At 32.5% G+C, this 21,934-nt stretch overlaps 1 protein-coding gene across 1 annotated transcript in view; it reads left to right on the top strand.

The window, feature by feature from the left end:
• Nucleotides 1-9,742: 9,742 nt before the first annotated feature.
• The window catches only part of LOC123527795 (uncharacterized), a 28,284-nt gene continuing 16,092 nt past the window's right edge, over nt 9,743-21,934 (top strand). Inside the window, exons 1-2 of the mRNA XM_045307468.2 lie at nt 9,743-9,982; nt 13,832-14,550. Of these exons, the coding sequence (XP_045163403.2) occupies nt 9,783-9,982; nt 13,832-14,550 (919 nt within the window). The 5' untranslated portion in view covers nt 9,743-9,782. The remainder of the gene's footprint in view (nt 9,983-13,831; nt 14,551-21,934) is intronic.

Below are 21,934 nucleotides of genomic sequence, written 5' to 3'. Positions count from 1 at the left end.
CCGGATTGAATGATAGACAAATCCTTTCTAGAAATTCACTAAGGTAAACGTTTATGACGAAAAACATGTACTTGTATGTTTCTACTACAATTGTTTATGGGACAGAAAGACCACATTTAAAATACATTTTTGTAACATTCAATAGCTGAAAACAATTGTTTAAAACTATTTCATCATATTTTCTGCGACAGTCACAATGTTTCGGCCAAGGGCACTTAACAAGGCAAATGCACAATGTTTCGATTACATATTTTGCAAATTGTTCTGGCTAACAAATTTATTTCTTAACATATAATCACAGAAGTGACACGAATGTAAACAATACCAGCAATATCCATGCAAAAAAGAGGGCTTTACAAATGGAACAAATTTTCTTTAAAAATGCATAATAAACAAAAAAATAGGTTCCCAAAATTAGACCTAAAGATTAATAAATGATTTGTACTAGATTATTACTTGTACAAAATATATACTTCCTTCATCTAATAAATTTTCAAACAGTCTCGTGCATTCTTACTCTTTTATTTATACTGATCAAGCCTCTCTGAAAACATGTAATATTTTAATTTTGTGGTCATGAAATGTTTTGGCAAAAATGACCATTTTGTAGGGACATAAATAAGCGGATTTTATTTTTATGATAATAAAATTAATGGAAATTTTGTTTGTTGGTGTGGATTTCGTTTTGAGGCTTGATTCAACTATGAAATCAATGGAAAATCCACTAGTATATTAATGATTTCACAGTATATATGTAAAGACTTCCATGTGCCTATATGATATCTCTGTTAATCTTTAGCATATGTTGTTGCAAATGTGATAGCATGTAATATCATCTAATATATATATTTCTTTCAACCAAAACTTGACTTACTTGAGAAAAGTTTTAGCAGACAATCCTATCTAGGTCTAGATCATCGGTATTTTTTTTCTAACTTTAGAAAAATAAGTTGAAGGAAACAAAATAAACATTATGTATATAGTTTAAAGTAAATAAAATTCTGCACAGGAAAATAAGTTCTTTACGAATGCATATTTATTTTAAACTCACAGGAAATGCCCTTCAACTGAACACTTAATAACAATGGAGAATTGAAACAATTATCATGTTAAATACCCACACACAATAACAGAAAAGTAAAGAATTCTAACTAGGGATGGCAACGAATAGTGATTTTGGTATTCGAATATTCGGTCAACCTTCCGAACGAATATTCGAATATTCAGTCACCAAATGATCAACAAATCAACTCAAAATCTTATGAATTTATTGTACCCTTGCCTTAGCAGCGATCTGCATTAATTCTACTTTCGTTTACACTGGAAGTAATTCAGACATTGGCGGATTAAGATTGACTAATCGTTCTCATCGCTTGTTCATCTTTTTGAATATAAAATATATGTTATTTGCATTCATTTACGTATAACTTATATATGTTTTACTTACTTTTACATGGATGTAGCCCTCCCGTAAGTAAGGTTCTTTCCACACGGATGATCGCGTGCAATACTATAAAAAGACAGGCGGCATTTCTTGCATTTTGACAGTAGATTCACGTAATAGCATGAACAATATTTTCAATCAAACGAGGCGTAAAATTAAGATTGTGGGGGTGGGGGAGTCTAATAAAAGATATATTCTGCTTAACTTTACTCATTGTCTGAATATTGAGTAGATTCTACTATTTTTTTCCATACGAAATGCATTTATTATCAAGAGGATGATCCGTTTTACATGAAAATAATATTCATCACATTTGACTTGTTTTCAACACTTTTCGGCATTTTTCTTTACTCAAATACATCTTAAATCGACTTTGATTGAAATCCGAGTCATTAGTTTAAGTGCTTTCTGATGATTTTTAATTACATGCGGTTCGCACCTACCGAAAACAAGGCGATTTGTAACGGATTAACATCAATTGGGGACCAATAAAATTTCTAAAGGGAAGCAATTAGCGGTATTTACTACAGGGTACGATGTCATCACCATAGCAATGTACAATCTCGGCACGCTAATATACAAAGTGACACGTATGACAGCGACAGAAGCCATTTTCCGTTGTGTGGATTCACCTTGTTCTTTCAAAAACAAGTATAAAAATATCTATTAGGATTTGATTAAGCTGCAACTTTCTCTGCCATTGTTATTTCTTTACATTCTTTAATTTTGTGTGTGTGTGACTGTTGTTATCTGAATAATTTGACATCTTTTATGAATCGATACATATTATATACATCAGTGTCCGATAGGCGAAAAGTATGTACATTGAATGATTGATGAGCCGAGTCTTTTCATTGTCAAGAGTGAATGGTGTGTCTAATGTCTAGTACATCTATCTGTTTTAATTATAATTAGATAATCAATTTTTATCTATTTTTGTGTCGAACTGTTGTATTTTTATTGTGCTCCCCCGTGAGTGGTAGGAGCATATAGATTTTGACTTGTCTGTGCGGCCGTCCCAGCCTCCGTCCGTCCGTCCGAAAAAATGTTTTTGACGCACCAAACTCAAAATGTATTTGATATAAATTAATGAAACCTTGTATGAGTCTTTATCATGATATGAACTTACGCGCCTCTTATTTTTCGTCTCGCTCCGCCCTCTATTTTCAGAGTTACGGCTCCTGAAATAACAAAAAATGCACATTTTTACCTTGTGACGCGATTAGCTCAAAAAGTGTTTGATATAGATTAATTAAACCTTACACGAATCTTAATCATGATATGAACTTAAACAATTGCTATTTTTCATTTGGCTCTACGCCCTATTTCCAGAGTGATGGCCCCTGAAATAGTTAAAAATGTACATTTTCACCTAATGATGTACCCAGCTCAAAAAGTATTTGATGTAAATTCATGAAACCTTGCATTAGTCTTTATTATGATGCGACTTGCACACTTGGCATTCTCCTTGAGATTTTAACGCTTATTACAGTGTTACAGGCCTTGAAATAGCCAAATGGGTTGATTTTTTTTGTTTGTGACGCTCATAGCTCAAAAAGTATACGGCCTAGAATAATGAATCCATTATGTAAAATGTTTGTGGAGGCTATACCTCCTTAAGACTGCAGATATTTGAATTATTGCCCCTTAATTGTGACAAATGTACTGGTGGGTTGTTAAAATCTCATTCTCTGACATTTAAAGTTTGCAGTTTTAGCCCAAAAGTCTAAATGTTCAAAACATATTTGAACAGTGTGATAAAAGTTTGGTTTCTACATTTGTAAGTTATGTGGATCTATCTTAGTTAAAAAGATCTGATGTTAACATTTCATTTTGTATTTCAATTTAAAAAGGATTTATTATCGTATTTGTTGATAAAACATCTTATCTTTATAGTGTATAGTGCTAACAATAAAATTGGATTTAATAGGATATTCTTCATTTGGTAAAAACAGAAACATTGAATGTGTCATCAGATGTGTTGTAAAATATCATTTTAGTTCGACTATTCAAAGAATAGGTAGAGATATTTGACTCACTTATGCGTCGGCGTCCGCGTCCGCGTCCCGATTTGGTTTAGTTTTATATGTAAGCTGGTATCTCAGTAACCACTTGTGGGAATGGATTGAAACTTCACACACTTATTCACTGTGATAAATTGACTTACATTACACATAGGTGAGCTATTTGGCTCACTTATGCGCCGGTGTCCGCGTCCACGTCCCGATTTGGTAAAGTTTTTTATGTAAGTTGGTATCTCAGTAACCACTTGTGGGAATGGATTGAAACTTCACAAACTTATTCACCGTGATAAATTGATTTACATTACGCAGGGGTTTTATAACACTATTTTGCAGTTTTTACAAAATTATGCCCCTTTTTTCGACTTAGACATTTTTGGTTAAGGTTTTATAAGTATGCTGGTATCTCAGTACCTACGGGAACGGATTGAAACAAATACTTGCTCACTGTCATGATCTAACATGCACTGAACAGGTTCCATAACTCTACTTTACATTTTAACAAAATTATGCTCCTTTATGACTTTGCAGTTTTGTATGTAAGCTGGTATCTCTGTGCCCACTAATGGGAATGGATTTAAACTTCAAACAAAAGCTGATATGCATTGTACAGATTCCATAACCCTATTTTGCAATCTTACAAAATTATGCTCCTTTATCGAATTTAATATATATTCCATTGACAAGGCCGTTGAAAAGTCGCGTTGCTGCCTCCGGCAGCTCTTACTGGCTTACTGTTTGGTACGTTAGCTACCATTCAAAACTTAGTTTAATAAGTTGTGATTGAAGCAACTATCAACATATTTTTAGGAAGATAGTGCATAACTGTTGAAGTAAGCTAGCTATCAAGAGCGGAACTATACAACCTTCGATATATAGCTTAGGAATACTGTGTATTTGAAAAGAGTAAAAGTGATCACAGGGAGGATTTGATGGTTGACAATTTTGTTTATCTTGGTTTCAAATCGGAAAATCTTCAAGATAGTGTATAGTTCTAAGCGCTTATCACCATTTCGTATACGTATTTTGATTGAGGAAAACCTGACGTTAACACCGAATTGTAGTTAATTGATTCAAAGGTAGTGCCAATTTGCTAATATGGTTTGGAAATATTCTGTGTTGATAATTTTAGCATAAAACTAATATTTTGTCATTTTCAACAGGAAGGTAAACCTCTTGCTCTATAACTGAACTGTCAGTGTCTGATTTATAAACAGAGTAGTCGTCAGTATATATGTCAGTAAACAGTGTCTGAAATAAGTGTCATATCATTTATGTATAAGAAATAGTAGAGGTCCTAAAAGCGAGCCTTGTGGTACTCCAGACTTCGAAAGCATATTTTTAAAATGTAATTTTATAATTTCAAACAAGCTGGGCTCTTTTCAATAGATATTATTCATTATCTTATGTGTGTGTGAGAAATGTTTGTCTTTTTGCAATTTCATTGCAACTTCAAAGCTATATGTCGTTCATATAATTATCTACGATTTTGTCGGAAGAATTGAGACTGGTCTACAGTTACGTGAGTCCTTCTCATTTCCTATTGTTATAAATTGGAGTAACGTAAGCATTTTTATTTATTTGGGAAAGCACCACTATATATGCTATTTGGTATTGAAGATATGTCTAAATTAGCAAAATTCCACAGCAGAGAAATTCCCAACTTATTTCTTAAAGATGGTGAACATTTAAAAGTAAGTATCGATATATTAACAGAAAATGGTCAAATTCATAAGCTTTAGTAAAATGTCATTTGATAGCATTACATTTATACGGAAGAGATTAGGGCCAGGTGCGTTTTATTTATTAACCCCAAATTTCGAGATGCTAACTCGGGTTACTAACTTAAAATGTCGATATATTTAACTCGAAACTTTGTGATACTTACTCGAAATTTCAAGTTGTTACTCGAAATTTCGATTTAATAACACGAAATTTCGAATTCGTATCTTGCCCTTTTATCCGAAAAATTTGAACGTCCGTCCGTCTGTCAAAGGCCAAAAATGTAATGGACGACTTTTGACTCTTCGAAGTGGAATCATTTATCTACACATCCATATATTGTTCCCAACATATAGCGACTTGAACATATACTCCCATACATCAATGTATGACATACCCCATAGCTCTAGAGGTCACTACAGATTTCAAACTGTATCCAGGATATATACCTTCATTTATATGTATAGTATATTATGGTGGTGGGGACTTGAACTAGGTCGAAAACATTCAGATATGGCCAAAATACTGAAATATTCTAAGTTTGAATACTTCCCGGTCACCTTCTATGACCTTTCCTCAAAATCTAGATCTATCCAGGGACCCAATATTAGTCAGACTCATTACTACACGTACAGTTAGGGTATGTCTATATTTCATTGCCATATGGGCTCAAACTAGGTCGAAAACCTTCCAGACTTAAACCTGGTTTAAAAAGTGATATTTTTATGAGCAAACGATGCCCGGTCATCTTAATCATATGACCCTGTTGGGCTACCCGATGGTTACACCAGGTACCCAATCTTGGCCAGGACTTACACATCAACGTGAACTATTGTAGTTAGTAACTCAAAATTCCGACTTAGCAACTCGAAATTTCGAGTTAATAAATAACATACACCTGGCACAAATGCTCTTTCTTACATTTAATATTAGCTTTGTATGCATAAAAAGTATACTACTAACTTTATATGACATTCTTTTTAAGTGTAGCTAAATGACTTTTTGCAATTAATAATTTTTCAATTAATATTTTACGACCAAAAGAATAAAATAGATATTATTTCTATGTAAAGAGAAAATAAATGCGGTGTCACCAGCCTTTACTTATCTACTTAGTTTTGTGATTATTTAACTCTGACATTGACGATGATTGGTATGTTATGAGGACAGGATTATATGTATAACCGTCATGTTAAAACTATACAACAGTTAAAGATTTTATATGAACGAACAACAAATTTTATCTTCTCTTCATATCAAAAGTGATTGAGTTTTAAACGTATATGTTCCGTTTCTACACTGACGAGAAACATATGCCTGAATATATTTTAACTACAAAAAGCATCACGTTGAAATGTTCAACACATACACATCTCGATACTCTATACCCAGGGTGTTAATTTTACGGTCTGCTGTGATGACTAAGCACAATGGGTATGGAGTATCGAGATGTGTATGTGTCGAACATCTCAAGGTGGTACTTTTTGTAGTTAAAATATATTCAGGTATATGTTTGTTGCTTTTTCATATCTCGCCAGTGTATTCGAAGAAGTGAAACGTTGTATATTTCTCAAACAATAAAGGTATTCACATGTTTTATTATTTAATTTACCACAGTTCAGAGTTTATAATGTTCTCTCAGTGGTCGCGCGTTAAACCATTGTTTTTAGCCGAATATACAACACTTGACTTTCGTATATGTCCGTATTGACACACAAATCTAGTCATGTAATAATACGCGATAAACAACAGTTGACGAGCGGACCAGAGAGAAAACATTTTGACGTCGATTTTTCCATAAAATTACCACATGACGCCAAGTTTATTAGTCCCGTACTGGTTGAAAACCAGTTTCGGGGACTATAGGAATGCGCTTTTCCGTCATTCCGTCCGTCCGTCCGCAATTTCGTGTCCGGTCCATAACTTTGTCATCCATGAACGGATTTTAATATTACTTGGCTCAAATGTTCCCCATGATGAGACAATGTGTCATGCGCAAAACCCGGACCCCTACCTTAAAGGTCAAGGTCCCAGTTGGAGGTCAAAGGTCAACAGGGCTTTTTTCCTGTCCGGTCCATAACTCTCCCATCCATGAAGGGATTTTAATATTTCTTGGCACAAATGTACCTCATAATAAGACGATGTGTCATGCACAACTTTCAGACCCCTAGCTCAAAGGTCAAGGTCACACTTAGCAGTCAAATGTTAACATAGCATGAACAGGGTCTGTTTCGTGTCCAGTCCATATCTCTGACACTCATTATGGGATTTTGATATCACTTGGCACAAGTGTTCCCCATGATGAGACGACATGTCATGCGCAAATCCCGGACCCCTAGCTCAAAGGTCAAGGTCACAATTGGGGTCAAAAGTCAACAGAGTTTTTTTCCTGTCCCGTCCATAACTTTGCCGTCCATTAAGGGATTTTAATATAACCTTGCACAAATGTTCCCCATGATGAGACAACATGTCATGCGCAAAGCCTAGACCCTTAGCTGAAAGGTCAAGGTCACAATTGGAGGTCAAAGGTCAATAAGATTTTTCTCCTGTCCGATCCAGAACTTTGTCATCCGTCAAGGGATTACAATATTACTTGTCTTAGATGTTCCCCATGATGAGACGATGTGTCATGCGCAACACCCAGTACCCTAGCTTAAAGGTCAAGGTCACACGTTGAGATCAAAGGTCAATAGGATTTTTTTCCTGTCCAGTCTATAACTTTGTCATGCAAAACAGGATTAAGATATCAGTTGGCACAAATATTCCCCTGGATGAGACAACATGTCATGAGCAAAACCCAGGCCCAAGGTCTAATGTCAAGGTCACACTTAGAGACCAAAGGTCAGACACAAGAATGACTTTGTCTGGAGCATTTCTTCTTCATGCATGGAGGGATTGTGATGTAACTTGGCACAAATTTTCACCAACATAAGACGGATTGTCATGCGCAAGAACCAGGTCCCTAGGTCTAAGGTCAAGGTCATATTTAGAGGTCAAAGGTCAAATTCAAGAATGACTTTGAACGGAGCATTTCTTCTTCATGCATAGAGGGATTTTGATGTAACTTGGACCAAATGTTCACCACCATGAGGCACCATTGTTTTTAGAATTACGTCCCTTCATCTACATCATTGACAGATATCAGTTCATTATGTTATACTGCAGTAGAGAAAATTAGGTGCCTTCCAGTAGGGGACTTTGTATTGCATGGCAATACTTCATTCACTTGTTTCAAATCGGATGATAGAAGTTCAGCATTATTTTCATTATCATATTTCATTGAACATTTAAGAATGAAAATAGATAGTTTATTGTCTGACACCCTCGTGGTTTAAGTACGCTCGTACAAAGCAGTGATAAGCCATGTTTGGACCCTGTTTTCGTCTCGTTCAAATATGGATTATTGCTGTGGTCAGGGACCACCAATTCAAAATAGTACTGGGGACTAACATGGAATAAGGTAAATGTATACCTGGGAACAAGGTAATGTTTGTCCGTTCTGATTGGTCAGTCATGTAAACAAACCCAAGAAGTGATTTTTTTTCAAAATTGACGTTTTTACTGCATTTACAGTATTTTATTTTTCATGTTAATATTATATGCTATATTCAGTGTTTATTGATTTTTTTATCAAATGAATTTCTTCTGCCGTGCCAACGATGTAAATAAGTGGCCATCTCATTCACACACGAAAATTACTTAATTAAATAAAGTGTCACAATTCATATGTTTTATCGTTTAATGTTATGATGGAAGTCTATGTGAAAACAATTAGTGACCTCTAATCTATTGTACTTAACATTATGGACGAGTCAAATGCTGTGAGTTTTGGTTATGTCGGATGATGTATTTGGGTTTCGTCAACCTCTGCATATTGCGCAAGTGATGTGCTGCACCGAGTTTGTTTTCGTACATATTATATGTTACTGGTATTACCGCCGAAGTAAAGAACTTATCCTTTACGCAGATAATCAAAGTTCGTACTTTTTTCACATCTTTAACCATTAGATCTGCAGGGTGCATGTGCAATACGTTGGAATTAAATAAACACATTATTCATGTAACTCCCATTATGTATTTCAGTCTCACTTTTACATAATAACTTTTTTTTTTCTTAAATGACACTCATTGTAATACTTTCCAGATATTACTAGCTTAAATAAAACAGGTATTATAATCATGTATTGAATTTGAAAGGAGTCAAGTGAAAATTCCAATATTTTTTTCATTTTTCTCTCTTTCTCTCATTGTTTCTTTTATATTTTCTTTTCTCTTCTTTTTTCTTCCTTGTTTATCTTTTTACATTTTTTTTTTCGTTTAAATTAAACACAGGCAATAAAGGACAGCATAGCTCTATTCATTATCATACACTTAATGTTTTTAAAACACATAAATAATGTACGTACTTTGTTCAGCATAAACCATATTACATTGCTGGTAAAACAGCTCAATACATAGTGTGACGATACCTGGTTTAAAATTTTATTGCATGCTGAATGTGAAAATCAATAATTATGTTTGACGAACCATTGATAAGTATGAAAAGGTTTATTTTTGGAGTACAATCAGGATTGATTTTCATAAATCTTGAAGACATGGCGGACAAATTACGACGGGATCCAAAACATAAGGATTTTATCAATGTTATTTGTGGTTTTGGATACACAGGGAAGAAACTTGAACCATATACGAGAAATCGGCTACAAAACCTACATCAACAGATCTATGGGACCTCAGCAGGACTGCCAAGATGCCAAAACAAATGTAGTTTGTCTTGCAAGTTAAACTTTAAGAGGTAGTTAATTCAGATATACTTTAATGTTATTCATTCATTCATTTGATCATTCTTTTATATGTTTTGACATTTGAACAATGAAAGCTTTTTAATCAATTCACTTTCGGTTTTTGTTGGATCCGATTTCATTTAATAGAATATTGTTATTATAATGCTGTAAAGTGCATTCTGTTTTAGTAAAAATCTGTTTGTAAAGTGTTATTTATATTTTTCAAGTGCACATTTCATGTTAAAACCAATTAATGTATAACCTTATACAATTATTTACTCTTGAGCCATTGGATACGATGTGATATTCACCGGAAGAGGTCAATATTGCCCTCTTCCGGGGAATATCAAATCATATCTAATGGCTCAAGAGTCAATAATTGTTTTAATATATGGGTCCAGGTTTATGAATAAGTAACAAATATTTGTTGTAACATATACTGAACATCAAAAGAAACTTTCCAGATAAAACTGGGTGTGGCAACGTTAAATGTCGCAACGCCGCTAAATGTCGCAACCACCATTAAATGTCGCAAGGTTGACGTTAAATGTCGCAACCACCGCTAAATGTCGCAAAATCGTCTGCCGCTAAATGTCGCACCTTTAACGTTAAATGTCGCAAAAATTTGCCCACCGTTATATGTCGCAACACCAACGCTAAATGTCGCACAGCAAAATAAGGTAAGTTAAACAGTCTTTAGAACTTAGAGATAAGACTGGGTAATGCATGCTTGATTTGGGAAGGGCTGAATTGACCTTTCACTCTAATCTGCACGTTTGCTTTTCAGTGGTACCGCACCATACATACGTTATATTACATATGTAAAGGTTTGAGCACTAACGTGGTACTCGCCACAGTACTAGATTTATTTCAGGTCTGAACTACGTAATTCTATGGAGTCCTGTTTAGCTCATGAGACATTAAGCTCGGGCTCCGTATTGTCGCGCGTTGTATCGCATGTCTTTAGTCGACCTGAATTTCGTTACACAACAGGCCGGGGGCCAAACATTGTTGATCGAGGATGGGAGGTGGGGATTGGGGAGGGGGGGGGGGGCACCAGTTTTAAACTAAAGCGTCACCGGCGACGTGCGGTAGGTACGGGGTTCCTCTGTCCGTATTTGTGGGAAAGGTTTTTATATACAGGTATGAAATGTTGGCCTGTGGTGCATTTTTGTCTATTTTTAGGTACGTACTAGAGGGGCACTCCCCTTATTTTAGGTGGTTAGGGTCTTTTCCCATGGACAATTTTGAAAAACAAGTAAGGAATGAGGACTTTTATTGCATTTTTTGTTCAAAATTTCGGTGTATGGGAGGGGTTATCCCTGTCATTTTCGAGGGCTCAGGGTCTCTCCCCGGGAAAGTTTGAAAAACAGGTATAAACTGGTTGCCTTTGGTGCATTTTTTCTTAATTTTAAGGTACTGGAGGGGTACTCCCCCATTTTAAGGGGTCAAGGGTTCTTCCCCCTGGGGAATTTTGAAATATAACTACATTTGTATAAAATGTTCGCCTCTCAGGCGTTTTGGGTCTACATTTTGAGAAAATATTATTTCCAAAATAGTTGGGTGCAACTTTGATGAGTATAAGTCACTAGTAAGCCAACAAAGGTGGGGTTTGGGGTGGAGGAATCGGCTCGAGCAACAATCCAGGCCTGTTACACAACAGGATGTTTAACTACGCGACACGAAGACTGTGTTTTGTACCAGCTGTAGAAAACGAAGATTTTCTATTAATCAGCCATGGGTTCTATTTCTTTGTTTGGAGGTTTACATTTAAAACCGTAAGGTGACTATCAAGCTTCAATGGCGGAGAAAGATCCTATGTGGCCCTCTGTACACTCTTTCAGGTAAAGCGGGAATTTTGATATTTTTTTTACTTTTAGTCTCTTAAAATTGTTTGGTTTAGTCTCATTCCCCTCATTATCCTACTTTTCCGCCTACCCACACATAACCCCCTCTCACCACCCCCACCCCACTTCAAACATGTAAATATTTATATTTTCTATTAATTGTCTTGGTGCTGTGTGTTTGTGTCTTAGATTTCTGTGTCGTTATTTACCCCGTTCCCCACCCATACCCAACCCCCACAAACATACAACACTATTACCAAATCGTTTTTAGTTAGAAGAAACCTCAGAATATTTCTGTCCTAAAATACTGGCCCCATTACAAAATAATTTCACAAATATTTTTCTTGCGTGACTGTTCAAGCAAGGTGTGGAACTCAGATGAGCGATCTAGAGCCAACAAAGCCCTCTTGTTGCTATACGTAACAGCACTTATCATTAAGATAATTATTTGTATTACATAAACCTGCTAATTTTCCTTCCCCCCAAAAAGTAAATATACACAAGGAATTGATAGTCATAGTGTCAAATAGGAATTGCGACATTTAGCGTTGGTGTTGCGACATATAACGGTGTGCAAATTTTTGCGACATTTAACGTTAAAGGTGCGACATTTAGTGGCAGACAATTTTGCGACATTTAGCGGTGGTTGCGACATTTAACGTCAACCTTGCGACATTTAACGGTGGTTGCGACATTTAGCGGCGTTGCGACATTTAACGTTGCCACACTGGGGTATTTTTTAACAAGAAAAAACTAAATTCATTAATTTGACTTATTTTCTTCACACCGCATTACACTTGAAGAATACGTGGTATTTAAAAGCCGATCAACTGTGAAGTCAGTAGTCCCACAATAGCCGTTTTACCCGAAATTCACGTGTGCATGTAATTGATGATTTTCTTTGTAAAATATTATTGTCATTGGAAACATTGATGACTGATTCATTCGAAAATCAGCATAAATTTTTTACAAAAAGTTGTTGGTTGCGTGGCACGACTGAAATTCAGTGCGAGCGCGCAGTTGGAATGTTACAATGCAACAGACGCGCAAAAGATATAGCCAGAATTTCGTGCAAAACGGCCATTGTGGGACAATAATAAGTGTGTTCGATCTGCAACTTCATCTGGTTGTATTTCACCTGTTACTTATTCGCGGCCGAATAAGTAACAAGTAACGTGCGGATTCAGTATAATTCAGACATCTTCAAAATTGGTTTTAAGGGGGCGCATATTGCTACATTCACAGTTCATGCAGAAATGAGGAAAGGTGCATATTTAAGAAATTGATGGTGGAAAGATAAAAGACATATTCATAAATTGATATACTACTGATGGACATCTGTAATATTCAGTGCTGATGCGGTACTATGAATGTATTAAGAAAACAAAGGTCTTTGTGATAGTACATTGAATATCTTCAGCTTTTGTATAAGGAAGAAACAGAATTTTACAATACAATTGTAACAAGTAATGATTTAGGGTTGAGGTTTCTTTCTAATGCATCTTGTTTTCTTAAACATGTAAAAATTTAATGCCCCGTCAGGACTTCACGGTTGATATATTTTTTAATTAACACGTGAAGTTCTCCAAGTGTAATTGGTTATGAAGAAAACAAATTAAATTTATAAATCTAAGTTATTCATTAAAAATATCCTAGTTATACATCTGGGTAGTTTCTTTTGCTGTTCAGTATATTTAATATTTGAAAGTAACAATAACTATGTGAACTTCAATTCTATATTTAGAAAGTAATGATTAATGGTTGTTTAATGGGGAAAACCCGGCGACCATTAAACATGAAATATATTTTGAAAGATGATGAGCGGTTTCGGCCATGATAAATATCCTTACTTTTTGATAAACTTATCTATCTACCAAATTCAACGCCTTTTGTCGAACGGCAGTGCTGCCTGGGTCTAGGCGTATTTCTTTTTCGTCTTCAGAAATTAACAGTTGATCTGTATGCTATTCATGCTTCGGGGAAGTGACAGACCTTCTTTTGTTTTCGTTTTAGATGGTGTAATACATGTTCAAAATGGAGAGGAGAACTACTCAAGTCAAGAACGCTTGGTAAAGTAGAATGGGAAAAAACGGAATCATGGAATTGGCCGGACTCATACGAAAACATTGTGGAAGTATTCCTACCTTACAACTGGAACGGAAACAATAGAGTACAGTTATCTGATATATCAACACAATGCCATATCTGGAGCACTTGTACAGCGTTCAAATTAAATCAAACTTTTATCAAAAATGCAAAAACTGAACGAAATTTGATATTTCACAACGCCAGCCTACGGGTTTCAGAAGTAGAAAAATCAACAGCATTTGATGCACTTAAAGATCTAATAAAAGACCCAGACACTCACGCCTATGTTGATGTAAATAAATGCTTAAATAAGTTGAATGACATTGAAAATGATGACAGAGAAAGTAAATTCCATGAAGAGTGGACAAAATTTGAAAGTTCTGCCAATGAAAGACAACGTAACATTGAAGAAAAACTCCTTGAAATTTCAAGTCAGCTGACTGAGAGTTTTAAGCTCAACCAAGTTTTGTTTCTGAAAGTTGGGCGTGTCACTGACTTCGTCGATAAACTCAATAAAAACGTATGTTCAGTTTTGACAAACAAAACCATGTTTATATTCATTGCAGCGACCTTAGCATTCGCTATTTACTACAATACTCGTCTTGAAAGCACCGAACGAGGAAATAGGACAGTCGATGATCAAGGTAAGTAATTTTCAATAATACACCGACCGGCTAGGCCAGGTGTCTGAGTAAATTATTTGGCCAGTTGTCAATTATGGTGCTTCCATATTTATTATTCTAGTGTTGTATATTTGTTATTTTAGTTCTGCACTATATTATCTATGCATACGAAATAAGTAGTATTAGAATTACCGAAGCGAACTCAATTCTGACCCCCCTGACCCCTTGTCCCTATTCTATAAGTGGACTTTAACCTTACCCTAAACTTAAAATACTAACTTAGTACCCTTAATACCCTAAAAAATTTTTAAATCTTTAGTTAAACCGAATGAAAACCTTTGGTTTAACCAAAAAAAAGATTTAGTCTTTGGTCCGAACTGACCAATGCCGGACAATTAAAAACCCACAGGCTTTATCAAAGATACAAGCTGAAATAAAATTGACTTAAATATCTATACACCGCGTATTTACTTCCTGATTGAAGTGCATATCAAGATAAAGATCAGGTTTCAGTTTAACTGGAGAACAAATACTACCTTATAGTAAATACAATTCTATTGTGTATTGAGAGCTTGTCCTACTTGTAAGACACATACTTGTCCTTTATGTACCTGTTGTGTCAAAGGTAAATCAAGTGCATTTTTAAAAATGGTTATTTTGGGAAACCACAAGTTCAACCAATCAAAAGCCTGCCATTTTTCTGCCAAGTGGCAGCATGTGGCAGTGTCTGCCAACTTGGCAGACTTTGGCAAAATTTTGGCAGATTATATTATTAATAAAATGTGAAGTATTTGATCTTTTTTCAATTAGTAAGTATATTATTAGGGTACACATAGTAATTAAAACTTTAATTAAACTTTTAATTCAAAGTTTTTTCTATAAATGGAATGCATGTTCATTCGATACAGGTTATACATGTTCATCCGATACAGTTCATCCGATACAATTTCGATGTAGGTTCATCCGAAAATGTATAATCTGACGTAACTCCCCGGCAAAAGCGTAAATGTTACTTCTGCAGATTCTAAATCGTTATAAGGATGAATATCAAACATTGTTTCCATGAAAATAGATAAACTTTAATTCTTTTCTTATAAATAGATATTAACCGATCAGTGTCAAAGTCCTCAGCTACTATATTTATTATATTACTGCCAAAAAACCAAGAATTAGTCATTATCATCATCCCACCGCCTAAATATAAACTGCGATATTGGGAAACTTTTAATCGGTTTATCTTGGTTCACCTATGGTCTGGCCCCCGTTAATAAAAATTTAATATCTATTATATAATTTTCCAGTTTTATTAACCGAAAACAAACCATTCAAAACCACTTTTTGGTACAGCTACATTATATTGTAGGTTTATGTGTATAAAATCTTGTAATCTACGAAAATTCCAAATCTTAAATCCATTCCATTTAATAGTCAGATCATCCATACCTTCATATTTTTTGAATGTATCCAAGCCCCAAGAGGGTTAAAATACTTTTTCATTTTACATATGTATAAAAACTGTTATATTCAAAAAGAAACACTTCATGTTTTACTTCCTCAAACCCTTTTTTCTATTTTCCTGCCCTTTTTTTTTAAGTTTAAGAATTATTTCAGCTAAATCATCAATCGTTTTGTTGTAGCAACTTCAGAAGCAGATAAATTGTCAACAACGCCTTTTGTTCTAGCAATTGTGTTTCTTGTTTTAAGAAAGCATCTTTTACTTCTATAATTTTTTCCCAATATTTGAAATTTTTTCATCATTAGTAGCAATTTCTTCAAACATTAGCGGTTATTGCTTTAGAAATTAGCAGTAATTACTTGGTATTAGCAGTGATTGATTCTCCTTTTTTTAGCTGATATTTTAACTACAGATTTCCAAATCATTTATTATTTTTTTAATTTTATCATTAATTTGATTATTAAATTCATTAATATCTTTTTGTAAAAAACCCTTTTTAAGTTTACTTAACTCTTCGTACTTTATATTGTGACTTGCATCAACATTATTAATCAGGTCTACAAGTTGTTTCTTCAAATTTTCTATCTGATTATTAACTGTGTTAATTGCTTTAGTATTAGCAGTAATTAACTCTCCTTGTTTAAAAATGATTTTTCAATACAAAGTCCAGTTCATTTTTATGTTCTTCAACTTTAGCATTAAGCTGCGTCTTTTCTTCTTGTAATTTTTTTGTAATATTACTTAAAATCTGCATACTTTAAATTATGACGGTTGTCAACAATACTAATTTCCCAAATTTCGAATTTGTTTTTAAAGTCATCTATTTTAGAAAATTTAAATTTTTTCTTTAAAATCCTCTAATGCTGTGTCATGATCATCACCTCTTTGTGAAGCGCCTTTTCCAATTCAGATTTATATTCTGCAAGTTTAAATTTTAAATTAATTCTAATAAATCTTTATGCTTTTTTTCAGTTTCAGTATTAGTTTATTATTTCTGTTCAATTTTCTAACTGATACATATTTTGTAACTTTTTTTCAGCTTCAATAATCTTGGGCTTTTAGTTCTTCATGTTTAATCATACTAAACTTTTTAATTCTTGAACTTGAGTGATAACTTTTCAAAAAATTTGTTCTAAATACTTTTTTTAAAGTTATCATCTGTCAAATCTGATTTCTCTTCAATTCTTTAATAGAAACAACCATAGCTTTCATTTCTTCTTCAATTTTACCTTGAATTTCAAATATTAATAATGAATTCTTTAAAATCTTTTGTTAATTTTTCAAATTTTTACTTCTGCTTCTAATGTCTGTTTTATACTTTTGACATCTTCAAGATTATAGTCATCTATTACACTTTGAACTTTTTTATACACAAACCGTCTTGAAACTACATCGGTGGATTTATCTGGATTTCCTAGGTTAATTATTTTATTACCTCCCATAAACTAATGCTCTGTTCATTTTTGGTTATCAGTTCCTTATTTTTTTGAAGATACAATTCCATGTCCTTTCTAAGCCTTTTTATTTGTTTTTTAGTAGCATAATCACTTAAATCAATATCAAATTTAACTTTACTTACACTTTCAGTTTCACTTATTTGTTTTTTATCATTAAAAACACCCATCTATATATTTCCAGTAAAGTTTTTTCTTAAAAACTTCCTTGGTTTGTCCCAAAATATAAAAAATCATATTTTTGATTTGTTGCATTAGCAAAAGTAACCGATCTATATTTTGTTCATCACAAATCATATTATTTTTCGTTTACCTGGACTTTTAAAAAAAATAAAATGTGAACAGTAAATTCGAATATCTTTGGTGTTTATAGTAAGACTGACTTAAATAAATAACACAACAGTTTTTGTGACGTCCTTGAATAAAGTATTTTGTTTTTCATTTTTAACTTTTTTATCTTCACATACAAAACATCAAATATAACTACTTTTTGTTTTTCTGATTCAAGATTTACAAGGGTCAATTTGGTTGGGATCAACTGAATATTCAAGATTTCATTTGGATCTACTTAATTTTTTTTTGCAATTTCATTAAATGATTTATTAAATCCCTGATATTTAGATTGTTCTAAGTTTTTAGCATACAAGTATAATTTATCATAATAATATAAGAGGGTTTTCGAAGTATATGCATTAATGTATTTGTTTTTCCAGATCCAGAAGATCCACATATTAACATTCTAAAACATGAATCTGGCATAAAAGGAAAAATTGTTAAAGTTATTTGGGTTTATCACTTTTTGTATCATAATTTGGAATTTCCATTTATATAATTAAAAACTAAAGTTTTAAAACTTTATATTTCATTATTTTACAATATCTACATATTTCATTATTTTACCATATCTTACATTATTAATAAATGCAATCAAAACTTAATGAAATGATAATAAAAAAAAAAATTAGTTGGGCAAAAGATGAGAGCTCTTAGAGAAGAAATATGAGAGAAAAAAAAAAAAAGCTACAAAACGGGATATTTACACTGAAATTTATTAAACCAATTACTGAAAAAAATAGAAAGTCAAAAAGAACAATTATCAAGTCAGTTAAAAGCATTACCTGGAATTAAGGAGCAATTAGCGTTACTTCCAAAAAGTTTTGTGATAAGATACATGAAATAGAAAATCTAAAAATGGCGACAGAGATAATGGAAAAAAACACCACTCCGGGACTACCACAACCATTACAACCATTACCGCTGGAAGATACTATGGGTTTGGAAGAGCTATTCCGAGAATCGACCCGATTAATACCGCCGAAAGATCATATGGTTTGGATGATGAAGATGTGTTTGAAGACACTGAGATACAACTAAAGAATCAAAGAAAATTGGAAGCAAGATCAAAAGAAATTTACAGTTAATTTTTAAAAAAAGAAATTGATTTAAAACTTTAGATACAGAAAAATAAAAAAACACACAAGAAGTGTTTGATTTTTTTTTCACAGCAAACTAAAAATCCAGATGAAAAAATGACTAGGGAAGAAGTAGAGGATATCATAAAAAAGACAACAAAAAGATATAAAAAAAATTGGGTAATGAATCTGGTGCAATAACTAGAAAGACAAACAAAACAGATCTTGATCTGAAGCAACAGGAAGCAATTATAGCTAAGTCGGATAATTTAAAAAAATATAGAGGCGTAATCAACTATATTCTAGAAACAAAAAAATATACGGGGAAAGGAATAAGATATCATAACCCATATAAAGTTTCACCAAATGGACAATATGGTAATTTAATTATTAACTTAAATAAACTTTAAAGGTCAAAATAAGTTAATTGCTAAAAGGGTAGAATAACTGGAAAAGAAGTAATTAAAAACTAAGTAGATGATGATTTAATTGATTTAATTAATAAAAGATATAACAATAAGAAAAAGCATTCAAATCATTCATAAAAATATTTAAAGAATTAACAGAAAAATCAGGATTACCTATCAATAAAAGATCTATGAAATTTAAAAAAGTAATTAGGGGACAAGGTTATGACGTTTTTTCCATGTAATCCAAAAAAAATTGGTTAATGACTTGGAGTTAATTTGTGGTTCAATTGATGCTGGAAATAAAATGAAGAACTAAAAAAAAGAAGGGATTAGAATAATTGACGAACTATTAAAAATGAATTTACTATTACCAGAAAAAACATGAAATGTATATAAAAATTTTTTCTTGAATTTAAACTTTAATTAAAAGTTTTTAATTATATATAAATGGGAAAAAAAAAATAATATTAAGTCTGAAACAGTTAAAGATAATAAAAATAAAAACCCAGTGATTTACAATCAGATTTAGTCGTTCTTTAATTTAGATAAAAATAAACTTATGTTGTTTGGTTTGGATAGTATTAACACATGACCTACTCTTGGCAAATATTAGTGATGAATACGACAATAAAAAAATTCGTTACAATAATGGTAAAGAATGGAAAGATTTATATTTACAAATGGTTCTTACAGTTACACAGATATTAATAATTATATTAGGGAAACATTAATAAGTAATGATGATTTTGAATTTAATAAATCGAAATTGCTCCAAAAGTTTGGAATTGATTTTAAATAGTTTTAAGATTTTGATTTCAATTACAGATAATTTTATGTTGGATTAAGAATGTCAAATTTCATACATTGCTTGGATTTGAGAAAAAGCATTTAGAAATACCGAATGGGGAACTAAAAACACCAAATATAATAACTCTGTTGATACAATTTACATTTTATTGTGATCTTATTGATAATTCACTTGTTGATGGTAATTTCAGTGATATTATCTAGCTTTAAGTACTGCAGATTTAACAAGAGCTTATCCTTTACAAAAGAACCACAAAGAGTTGGATATTTTGAAATTAATAAAAATATTAAAAATTCAATTAGGGAAATATATTACCAGATGTATTTGGGAGATAATTAATTTAATGAGGTTGAAACAAGTTTTACATTAATTTTAAAAAAATTAATTAAAACTAAAGTTTTAAAACTTTAATTATGAAATTATAAATTTTAGTTTTATATAATGTACAAAAAAGTTTATGACAAAAATAAAGGAATATTTATTATGTTGATGCTCACACGGGAAAAGAAATCATACATGGAACAGGTACCTTTGACACTTTAACGAAATTGTTTTCAAGCGGAGTTGCATCTTCAATTGGCACAGCTGGAAAAAAAGCTTTGGAAACAGGAGGAAAAGCAGCACTTGAAAGTGGAACAAAAAAGGTTGGAACAGAAGTTGGAAATTTAGCTGCTGATAAAATTGTTGAAAAACTTAAAAAGAAACCTGCTCCGGCAGTTGGTAATTTAATTGCTAAGGAATTACAAGAAAAGAATAACAGTAAAAATAATAAAAATAATAATGATAAAGAGGAGGATATTCATATGAGAATAAATAGAATATTGTCAGGATCGGGGACGCGTAAACGTATTAACAGATTAATTTATAAAAACTAAAGTTTTAACTTTAATAAAAAATAAAATAAAAAATAAAATAAAACTAAATAAAAAAAATAAAATATATATAATATATACATGTTTAGAACAAAACATATTGTGAAAGATATGAATTAACTCCTATTCAATTAGATACAGCTTTAATATCTGTCCTGGGAAATAATGTTAAGCAAACAAAAAAACGGATATCACTTACAATTAATGATAGAAGCTCATATTTGATTGGTTTAATGGTTATTTTGAAGTAAGTTTTAAAGTAAATAAGCTTGCTAATGGTAATAATTATGTTGGCGATGATCAAATTGCTCTAATTAATAATGCAGCTTCATTAATTGATCAGTTGGTGGTTAAACAAAATGGAAAAATTGTTTATGATTGTAATAATTTATACAAAGTAATAAATGTAAAGGATTTAGTTGAACTATCTGAAGATTATGCAAAATCAACTGGAACAAACGAATATATTTATTTAGATATAAATGATAATGCTGAGAGCAGGAAGGATCAAGCTGGATATAATGAAGGTTTTGCTACTAGGAAGTTATTAATCCAAGGTGGTAAAGAAGTAAATGCTAAAATTCCATTAAATAATTATTCATTTTTTCAGGGTTTAGAAACTAATATTTTACCTCCAAGTCAAATTCAAATAACACTACAGCTGACAGATGATGATGAATTAATTTTTAGAGCTAATGCTGCTGATGCTGGTAGAGTAATTGTAACAAAATTAATTCTATGGGTTCCACGTTTAATTTTCAATGAATTTGGGTTTGATCTAATTACTACTGAAAGATTTACAAAAGCAAGATGGTCATACCTTAGGGAAATGATGACGCAATCAACTGATACACAACAAACTAATATAACCTTTAGAATAACAGCTGGTGTAACAAAACCACAACATGTATTTGTTTATTTACAACGACCTGATAAAAGTAATTCACAAGAACATAATCCACATTTATTAGATACATTTAAAATTAATGCAGC

Source organism: Mercenaria mercenaria, chromosome 14 (assembly GCF_021730395.1).
Source record: "Mercenaria mercenaria strain notata chromosome 14, MADL_Memer_1, whole genome shotgun sequence".
NCBI lineage: Eukaryota > Metazoa > Mollusca > Bivalvia > Venerida > Veneridae > Mercenaria > Mercenaria mercenaria.
Note: the sequence above shows the minus strand (reverse complement) of the source record. Positions and strands in the feature narration are given on the sequence as shown.